General features: G+C 39.1%; 1 protein-coding gene across 1 annotated transcript in view; it reads right to left on the bottom strand.

Moving 5' to 3' along the window:
• The window catches only part of LOC133550732 (semaphorin-6D-like), a 23012-nt gene extending 12643 nt beyond the window's left edge, over positions 1 to 10369 (bottom strand). Inside the window, exons 1-4 of the mRNA XM_061896732.1 lie at positions 10254 to 10369; positions 4354 to 4412; positions 125 to 294; positions 1 to 58 (exon numbers count right to left, since the gene is read on the bottom strand). The exon at positions 1 to 58 is cut by the window's left edge and continues 54 nt beyond it. Coding sequence (XP_061752716.1) covers positions 1 to 58; positions 125 to 248 — 182 coding nt within the window. The 5' untranslated portion in view covers positions 249 to 294; positions 4354 to 4412; positions 10254 to 10369. The remainder of the gene's footprint in view (positions 59 to 124; positions 295 to 4353; positions 4413 to 10253) is intronic.
• Positions 10370 to 11345: the final 976 nt, after the last annotated feature.

Here is an 11345-nt window from a genome sequence, read left to right as displayed (position 1 = left end):
GTAGCGAGTAGCGTGTGGTTGTCCAGTGCTGCGCTGAAGGCGGCGTAGTGACGCGACTCTGCGGTCAGACCACACAGTGAGTGACCAGACGGCAGGAAAACGCCCACCCAGCACCACTACTCACGCTCCCGCTCCACCAGGCTGATGGGCTGCAGGTCGGCAGGGAAAGAGTCCTGGCAGGGCCAGCAGGAAACCAGCAGCAGCAGCAGCAGCCAGGTCAGCGTCCATGTTGGCCGCCCGCCTGACATTTTGCAGCAGAGGAGGCGGGCTTCAGCGGGTCATAGTGGGCGTCGCCTGGGCGAGGAGACAAGGACAAGGGTTTGGGTGTGTGGGTCACGCCAGGAACATGGCTACCAGTCTGGAACGTGGACTTGATGTCCGCTTTAACCACTCAGCTACCCTCGGTCCCCAGATGTACAGAAGTCTGGAACGTGGACTTGATGTCCGCTTTAACCACTCAGCTACCCTCGGTCCCCAGATGTACGGAAGTCTGGAACGTGGACTTGATGCCCGCTTTAACCACTCAGCTACCCTCGGTCCCCAGATGTAAGGAAGTCTGGAACGTGGACTTGATGTCCGCTTTAACCACTCAGCTACCCTCGGTCCCCAGATGTACGGAAGTCTGGAACGTGGACTTGATGTCCGCTTTAACCACTCAGCTACCCTCGGTCCCCAGATGTACGGAAGTCTGGAACGTGGACTTGATGTCCGCTTTAACCACTCAGCTACCCTCGGTCCCCAGATGTACGGAAGTCTGGAACGTGGACTTGATGTCCGCTTTAACCACTCAGCTACCCTCGGTCCCCAGATGTACGGAAGTCTGGAACGTGGACTTGATGTCCGCTTTAACCACTCAGCTACCCTCGGTCCCCAGATGTACGGAAGTCTGGAACGTGGACTTGATGTCCGCTTTAACCACTCAGCTACCCTCGGTCCCCAGATGTACGGAAGTCTGGAACGTGGACTTGATGCCCGCTTTAACCACTCAGCTACCCTCGGTCCCCAGATGTACGGAAGTCTGGAACGTGGACTTGATGTCTGCTTTAACCACTCAGCTACCCTCGGTCCCCATATGTACAGAAGTCTGGAACGTGGACTTGATGTCCGCTTTAACCATTCAGCTACCCTCGGTCCCCAGATGTACAGAAGTCTGGAACGTGGACTTGATGTCCGCTTTAACCACTCAGCTACCCTCGGTCCCCAGATGTACAGAAGTCTGGAACGTGGACTTGATGTCCGCTTTAACCACTCAGCTACCCTCGGTCCCCAGATGTACAGAAGTCTGGAACGTGGACTTGATGTCCGCTTTAACCACTCAGCTACCCTCGGTCCCCATATGTACAGAAGTCTGGAACGTGGACTTGATGTCCGCTTTAACCATTCAGCTACCCTCTGTCCCCAGATGTACAGAAGTCTGGAACGTGGACTTGATGTCCGCTTTAACCACTCAGCTACCCTCGGTCCCCAGATGTACAGAAGTCTGGAACGTGGACTTGATGTCCGCTTTAACCACTCAGCTACCCTCGGTCCCCAGATGTACAGAAGTCTGGAACGTGGACTTGATGTCCGCTTTAACCACTCAGCTACCCTCGGTCCCCAGATGTACAGAAGTCTGGAACGTGGACTTGATGTCCGCTTTGACCACTCAGCTACCCTCGGTCCCCAGATGTACAGAAGTCTGGAACGTGGACTTGATGTCCGCTAACCACTCAGCTACCCTCGGTCCCCAGATGTACAGAAGTCTGGAACGTGGACTTGATGTCCGCTTTACCCACTCAGCTACCCTCGGTCCCCAGATGTACAGAAGTCTGGAACGTGGACTTGATGTCCGCTTTAACCACTCAGCTACCCTCGGTCCCCAGATGTACAGAAGTCTGGAACGTGGACTTGATGTCCGCTTTAACCACTCAGCTACCCTCGGTCCCCAGATGTACAGAAGTCTGGAACGTGGACTTGATGTCCGCTTTAACCACTCAGCTACCCTCGGTCCCCAGATGTACAGAAGTCTGGAACGTGGACTTGATGTCCGCTTTAACCACTCAGCTACCCTCGGTCCCCAGATGTACAGAAGTCTGGAACGTGGACTTGATGTCCGCTTTAACCACTCAGCTACCCTCGGTCCCCAGATGTACAGAAGTCTGGAACGTGGACTTGATGTCCGCTTTAACCACTCAGCTACCCTCGGTCCCCAGATGTACTGATCAATCGGACAGGGATTTGAACCCAGTAATTGTTGTTGGGAGCCAGCAGGTTTGACCACTGAGTCCAGTCATGTCAATAAAGCAGGAGACACAAAACCGACTCTTCAGGGATTGTAAATGATCATTTTAACCACCTTGGAATTGAACCCAGTACCCTTTACTGCGAGCCAACAGTTGAAGCCACTGAACAATCCTAAAGACCAACTATCCTAAAGATCTCCAAGTTTCCAGTCGTCAAAACTGGGATTTAAACCCAAGACCACATATTATTATTATTATTGTTATTGTATTATTGTAGCTGAGATAGGTGCCAGCGCCCCCTGCGACTCCGAAAGGGAATAAGCGGTAGAAAATGGATGGATGGATGTTTCCATTATTATTACTATTGTTATCATTACTATGACTACTATCATCATTATGACTACCATTATTATGGCTATCATTATTATTATGACTACTTTTATCGTTATTATGACTATCACCATTATTATGACTACTATCATCATTATTATGACTACTATTATTATGACTACTATCATCATTATCATGACTATCATCATTATTATGACTATTATCGTCATTATTATGACTATCATCATTATTATGACTGCTATCATTATTATGACTACTATCATTATTTTGACTAGTACCATCATTATTGTGACTATCATCATTATTATGACTACTATCATCATTATCATGACTACTATCATTATTATGACTACTATCATCATTTTTATGACTCTTAATATTATGACTACTATCATTATTATAATAACTCATTATTATTACTACAATCATTATTATGACTACTGTCATGATTATTATGACTATCATCATTATTATGAATATCATCATTAATATTATGACTACTATAATTATTATGACTACGATCATTATTATGACTACTATCATTTTTACGACTACTATCATTATTAGGACTACTATCATTATTATGACTATCATCATTATCATGACTAGTATCATTATTATGACTACTATCATCATTTTTATGACTCTTAATATTATGACTACTATCATCATTATTATAACTCATTATTACTACAATTATTATGACTACTGTCATCATTATGACTATCATCATTAATATGACTACTATCATCAATATTATGACTGCTATCATCATTATTATGACTATCATCATTATGACTACTATCATTATTATTATGACTACTATCATTAATATGACTATCATTATTATGACTACTATCATCATAATTATGACTATCATCATAATTATGAATACTATCATCATTATTTTGACTACTATTATTTTTATGACTACTATCATTATTATGACTACTTTCATCATTATAATGACTATCATCATTATTATGACTACTAACATTATTATGACTACTATCGTCATTATTATGACAATCAACATTATTATGACTACTATCATCATTATTATGACTACTATCATCAATATTATGACTATCATCATTATTATGACTATCATCATTATTATGACTACTATCATTATTATGACTACTATCATCATTATTATGACTATCATCATTATTAAGACTACTATCATTATTATGACTACTATAATTATTATGACTATTATCATTATTATGACTACTGTCATTATTATGACTACTATCATTATTATGACTACTATCATCATTATTATGACTACTGTCATTATTATGACTACTATCATTATTATGACTACTATCATCATTATTATGACTACTGTCATTATTATGACTACTATCATTATTATGACTACTATCATTATTATGACTACTATCATCATTATTATGACTACTGTCATTATTATGACTACTATCATTATTATGACTACTATCATTGGTATGACTACTATCGTTATTACGACTACTATCATCACTATAATTATTACGACTACTATCATGACTATCATCATGAGTGAGTAGGCAGCACCATGCTGTCGTTATGTTGATCAACTCAAATAGTCCTCAAGTCCTCCACAAACATGACCTATGACACTTTTATTATCATTATTATTAATATTAGGATTGACACATTATTATTATTATTAATATTAATATCAGGATTGTCACATTATGATCATCATTAGTATTAGAATTGTCACATTATTATTGTGATTATTAATATTATTATTAGGATGTTGTGGACTCACCGTCAGCTGACAGGAAGTGGCCAGGACGGTGCAGGTGGGGGTTGACCCCCTCAGTGGAGCTGCAACACACAAACACTCAACTCATCAACAATGTCTCCATGGCAACCACACTGCACTTTGTCATCATCATCATCATCGGCATGACGAAGGCCCATCTTTTTCCTCAGTGATCATGTGACGTGTCCTGTCACCATAGTAACGCCAATCTTGTTTCAAATCTAATCGTCCTGCTCCTTGTCATGACGTCATCACCGTCATATGAATGTCATGACATCATCACCGTCATATGAATGTCATGACATCACCGTCATATGAATGTCATGACGTCATCGTCATATGAATGTCATGACATCACCGTCATATGAATGTCATGACATCATCGTCATATGAATGTCATGACATCACTGTCATATGAATGTCATGACATCATCGTCATATGAATGTCATGACATCACCGTCATATGAATGTCATGACATCATCGTCATATGAATGTCATGACATCATCATCATCATATGAATGTCATGACATCATCATCATCATATGAATGTCATGACATCATCATCATCATCATATGAATGTCATGACGACATCATCATCATCATATGACTGTCATGACATCATCATCATATGAATGTCATGACATCATCATCATCATCATCATATGAATGTCATGACATCACCGTCATATGAATGTCATGATGTCATCACCGTCATATGAATGTCATGACATCATCGTCATATGAATGTCATGACATCACCGTCATATGAATGTCATGACATCATCGTCATATGAATGTCATGACATCACTGTCATATGAATGTCATGACATCATCGTCATATGAATGTCATGACATCACCGTCATATGAATGTCATGACATCATCGTCATATGAATGTCATGACATCATCATCATCATATGAATGTCATGACATCATCATCATCATATGAATATCATGACATCATCATCATCATCATCATATGAATGTCATGACGACATCATCATCATCATATGACTGTCATGACATCATCATCATATGAATGTCATGACATCATCATCATCATATGAATGTCATGACATCATCGTCAGATGAATGGCATGACATCACCGTCATATGAATGTCATGACATCATCATCTTCATATGAATGTCATGACATCATCATCTTCATATGAATGTCATGACATCATCATCATATGAATGTCATGACATCATCATCTTCATATGAATGTCATGACATCATCATCATATGAATGTCATGACATCACCGTCATATGAATGACATCATCATCTTACGAATGTCATGACATCATCATTAAAAGAATGTCATGACATCATCATCACATGAATAGAAATCCATCTGTTAACTTGTTTGACCTGTTAGGACAACTATTGTTTATGTTTATTTACTCTACACACTTATTTTATTATTCATGTTTATTTACTCTACACACTTATATTATTATTTATGTAGAGTTATTACAGACACTTGTATTATGCATTTATGTTTGTTTATGATTGACCCTCACCCACTTAAGTGTGGACAAGTTAAATCCCTTAAAGCTCCTTTCATGCATTAGCAGGACTGACCAGCAGCTGCCATCTGCTCAGTCACATCACACATCACACACCAGGGGGGGGCGCCACTTGCCCCTTGACTCACAGCACTCAAACACACCTGAGGACAGGTGAACATCACACACACACGCACACACACACACACATACACACACACTGCCGCCGAGCATGCTGGGAAGGAAACGTGACGGATGAGACGCTAAAAAATCTAACCAGGATCCGATTAGCGGGGATGTGACGGCACAGCAGGACACCTGAGACACACACACACACACACACACACACACACTAATCACTAATCTTCCGTCGGCGATGTCTGAGATTTGAGCTTCTTTGAGGCCCAGAAAGGTTTCAGGGTTCACTTCCTGTCGCTCCAGGAAGCTCCGCCTCCTCACACCGCCATGACAAAGACCAACCGGAGCGCCACTCACAGTTTCTTTGTGTTTTACTTTTTCTTCTATGTGTTTAGTATTTCCTTTCTTTAGTTCCTGTCAGCGCTCTTATTTTGTTAGTTTCCTGTCTTTCTCTCTGAGCACTGTTTCACCTGGCCACACCTGGTGTCAATCAGCCCGCTCCTATTTTACCTGCTTTGTTCCTCAGTCAGTGCTGGATTATTGTCTTGTCTATGTCGCTCTTGTCGTAGCTACCTGTCGTGTCGTATCATATCTCGTCTATGCAGCGTTGCGGTTAGCTATATTCGATAGTGGGTTGTAGCTTATTGTCTTTTGAGTTTGTGTTCTTATTAGAAGTACGACTTCTGTTTTCCTGCTAGATACCCGTTAGGTTCCACGCTAGGCCTTTTTCTTTGTTATCCGCCCACATGCGCGCTTTTTGTTTGTTATCCGCCCACATGCGCGCTTTTTGTTTGTACCCTTTGTTGGTTTTTGTCGTAGTGTTTGTCATTAAATCATGTTTTCTCACTGCCTGCCTGCCTCCATCTCTGCATCTTGGGGTTGGTCAACAACTAACTTTGACAGCCACATCAGGAACAAAAGTTTTTCAAAATAAAAGCACAGCCGCCGACCTACTTCCTGACAAAGACGCCAAGCACAAAAATGCAACTTGGGTAGAATTATTGTGTGAATGCTGAAGATGCTAACAGTTAGCACAACGGCTAAATAGCATTAAGTAACACAAATATCTGCTGACTTAGATAACTAGCATGCTTACAATAACACGCTTACAGTTAGCATAAGTGAAATAACAAAATATATGATACGGAGGTGTATACCTGTTGAATTAGCTATAAAACAAATTGCATGCTAATGTTAGCATGGTAAAATGCTAACAGTAGCATGTACCAACATATACCAAAATATAGTAGTCTACTAGCATGCTAACATTAACCTGCATCCGGTACCAAAATATGGTTGGTGTATACCTACAATATTAGCTTGAAAAAAAGCTAGCATACTCATGCTAACAGTAGCATGTACCAACATATACCAAAATATAGTAGTCTACTAGCATGCTAACATTAACCTGCATCCGGTACCAAAATATGGTTGGTGTATACCTACAATATTAGCTTGAAAAAAAGCTAGCATACTCATGCTAACAGTAGCATGTACCAACATATACCAAAATATAGTAGTCTACCAGCATGCTAACATTAACCTGCATCCGGTACCAAAATATGGTTGGTGTATACCTACAATATTAGCTTGAAAAAAAGCTAGCATACTCATATTAGAATGCTAAAATGCCAACTGTAAGTGCCAACATATATTTGTGGACTTGAAAAAAATGTGTTTAAAACGCTAGCATGCAAACATTAGCATGGATCAAGAACCAAAATATGTACACATACTTATGTATACAATGAAGTGTATACCTGTTAAATTAGCTTAAAAAAAACAACAACAAACCAGCACGTTAATGTTAGCATGGTAAAATGCTAACAGCAACATGTGTCAAGTACCAAAATATAGTTCTCTGCTGGCATGCTAACATTAACTTGCATACAGTACCAAAATATGGTTGGTGTGTACCTACAAAATTAGCTTAAAAAAAGCTAGCATACTCATATTAGAATGCGAAAATGACAACTGTAAGTGCCAACAAATATTTGTGGACTTGAAAAAAAAGTGTTTAAAACGCTAGCATGCTAACAATAGCATGCATCAAGTACCAAAATATGTATACACTGAAGTGTATACCTGTTAAATTACCTAAAAAATAACCCCAACAAACTAGTATGTTAATGTTAGCTTGGTAAAATGCTAACAGCAACATGTGTCAAGTACCAAAATATAGTACTCTGCTAGCATGCTAACATTAACTTGCATACAGTATCAAAATATGGTTAGTGTGTACCTACAAAATTAGCTTAAAAAAAGCTAGCGTACTCATATTAGAATGCGAAAATGCCAACTGTAAGTGCCAACAAATATTTGTGGACTTGAAAAAATGTGTTTAAAACCCTAGCATGGTAACAATAGCATGCATCAAGTACCAAAATATGTGTACACTGAAGTGTATACCTGTTAAATTAGCTACAAATAACCCCAACAAACTAGCATGTTAATGTTAGCATGGTAAAATGCTAACAGCAACATGTGTCAAGTACCAAAATATAGTACTCTGCTAGCATGCTAACATTAACTTGCATACAGTACCAAAATATGGTTGGTGTGTACCTATAAAATTAGCTTAAAAAAAGCTAGCGTACTCCTATTAGAATGCGAAAATGCCAACTGTAAGTGGCAACAAATATTTGTGGACTTGAAAAAATGTGTTTAAAACGCTAGCATGCTAACAATAGCATGCATCAAGTACCAAAATATCTGTACACTGGAGTGTATACCTGTTAAATTAGCTAAAAGATAACCCCAACAAAGTAGGATGTTAATGTTAGCATGGTAAAATGCTAACAGCAACATGTGTCAAGTACCAAAATATAGTACTCTGCTAGCATGCTAACATTAACTTGCATACAGTATCAAAATATTGTTGGTGTATACCTACAAAATTAGCTTTAAAAAAGCTAGCGGACTCATATTAGAATGCGAAAATGCCTTCTGTAAGTGCCAACAAATATTTGTGGACTTGAAAAAATGTGTTTAAAACGCTAGCATGCTAACAATAGCATGCATCAAGTACCAAAATATGCGTACACTGAAGTGTATACCTGTTAAATTAGCTAAAAAATAACCCCAACAAAGTAGCATGTTAATGTTAACATGGTAAAATGCTAACAGCAACATGTGTCAAGTACCAAAATATAGTACTCTGCTAGCATGCTAACATTAACTTGCATACAGTATCAAAATATTGTTGTTGTATACCTACAAAATTAGCTTAAAAAAAGCTAGCATGCGAATGTTGGCATGCCAAAATTAGCATGCATCGAGTACCAAAATATGTATACACACTTTCAAAAAAGTGCATACATACAAAATTTGCTAAACATTTTTTTTTAACATGCTAATGTTAGCATGCTAACAGTTAGCATTTGTCATGTAACAAAATATTTACCTGCAAAACTTAGCCAAAAAGCTAGCATGCTAGGATCCAAATGCTAACGATTGTGCCACGGCTAGCAGCCGACTCGGAGAGGGCGGAGCCACAAAAGGGGGCGGGGCAGCCGTTGGAATAAATCCGCTCGCCACTGAGCCGCATTTAGGGGATCAAGCGCGGGAATTAGGAAGAAAAGCTCCGGTAAAAGCTGCCCGGAAACAAGCACTCTGGCTTGAGGGGGCGGGGCTTGTTGTCAAAGGAAGTTTACGACGGCGAGGGGAAAGTCTGTCAGCGGCGGCAACAGGAAGTAGAATTGATGGTTTGAGGAGGGGGGGTGGGGGGGGGGCACTTAAGCTAATTAGCGGATGAAGGAGATGATGTCCTCGACCAATCAGCACTCAGCCAGGAAGGAAACTTCTTTGCTAGGCCACGCCCACACGTTGACAGGAGCAGGAGGTGGGGGAGGGGCCAAGGAGGGAGCCCCCCTCATTTTAATCCCTAAAATTAGACGAGTTTTGCACAAAGGAAGCGGCTTCATGTCTTCAAAAACGCCCGCTTTTATTTTGACGGGCACTTTGTCTTAAAACTCTCCCCTGGGGGAAGCCCCGCCTCTTCCGCCACTCATTAGCATAACGTCTTATATTGCAGGGGGGCGGGGTCACAACGCGCAGACAGGAAGTGACCTTCGACTCCTGATGACGTCAGGTGCCAGCCTCTCCCCCTCGGGTGGGGGAGGGGCCGCGGCGTTTGATTGACAGCTGATTGGCGACGCCAACGTTTGCAGGCTTCAATAGACGCGCGCGCACACACACACGCACACGCACGCACGCACACATACACGCGCGCACCGGGCAGGTACTCACCTATGCGCGTGCACGTCCGCGCGGACGGAAGTCTTCTTTGAGGTCCGCGAAGAGCGCAGGAAGAAGACGTGCTGCTGCGCACACACAAGGAGCAGCCCGGCCTCTGCAGGCCACGCCCTCTTTTTGAGCAGCCAATCAGCACAGAGCCTTCTCAACAAGCGCCTACTTCTTTTACACACTTTATTTATTTATTTTACATACTTGTAGTATTATTCATGTGTACTTATTCTACACACTTATATTATTATCCATGTTTATTTATTTTACACACTTATATTATTATCCATGTTTATTTATTTTACACACTTATATTATTATTTATGTTTACTTATTCTACACACTTATATCATTATTTATAATTATTTATTTTACACACTTATATCATTATTTATAATTATTTATTTTACACACTTATATTATTTTTTATAATTATTTATTTTTCACATATTATTATATTTGTTTACATATTTTACACACATATTATATTTATGTTTTTTACATACATATTATTTATGTGTATTTACTTTACACACGTATATTATTATTCATGTCTATTTATTTTACACACTTATAATAAAATGTATGTTTATTTATTCTACACACTTATACTAATGTTTGTTTATTTTACACACTTGTATTATTATGTTTATTTGTTTTACACACTTATATTATATTTATGTTTATTTTACACACTTGTTGTATTATTTACGTTTATTTATTCTACACACTTATATTATTATTTGCGTTTATTTATTTTACACACTTATATTATTTCTATGATTATTTTACACACTTGTATTAGTATTATTATTTATTATTATTCAATTCACACATTTATATTATTACTTATGTCTATTTATTTTACACACTAATATACATTTTTATGTTTATTTATTTTACACACTTATATTATTATTTATGTTTATTTATTTGACACAATCATATTATTATTTATGTTTATTTATTTTACACACTTATATTATTATTTATGTTTATTTATTTGACACGGTTATATTATTATTTATGTTTATTTATTTTACACACTTATATTAATTTTTATGTTTATTTATTCTACACAATTATTTTATATCT

Source organism: Nerophis ophidion, linkage group LG04, assembly GCF_033978795.1.
Source record: "Nerophis ophidion isolate RoL-2023_Sa linkage group LG04, RoL_Noph_v1.0, whole genome shotgun sequence".
NCBI classification, from domain to species: domain Eukaryota; kingdom Metazoa; phylum Chordata; class Actinopteri; order Syngnathiformes; family Syngnathidae; genus Nerophis; species Nerophis ophidion.
This window is presented reverse-complemented; position numbering and strand designations above follow the sequence as displayed.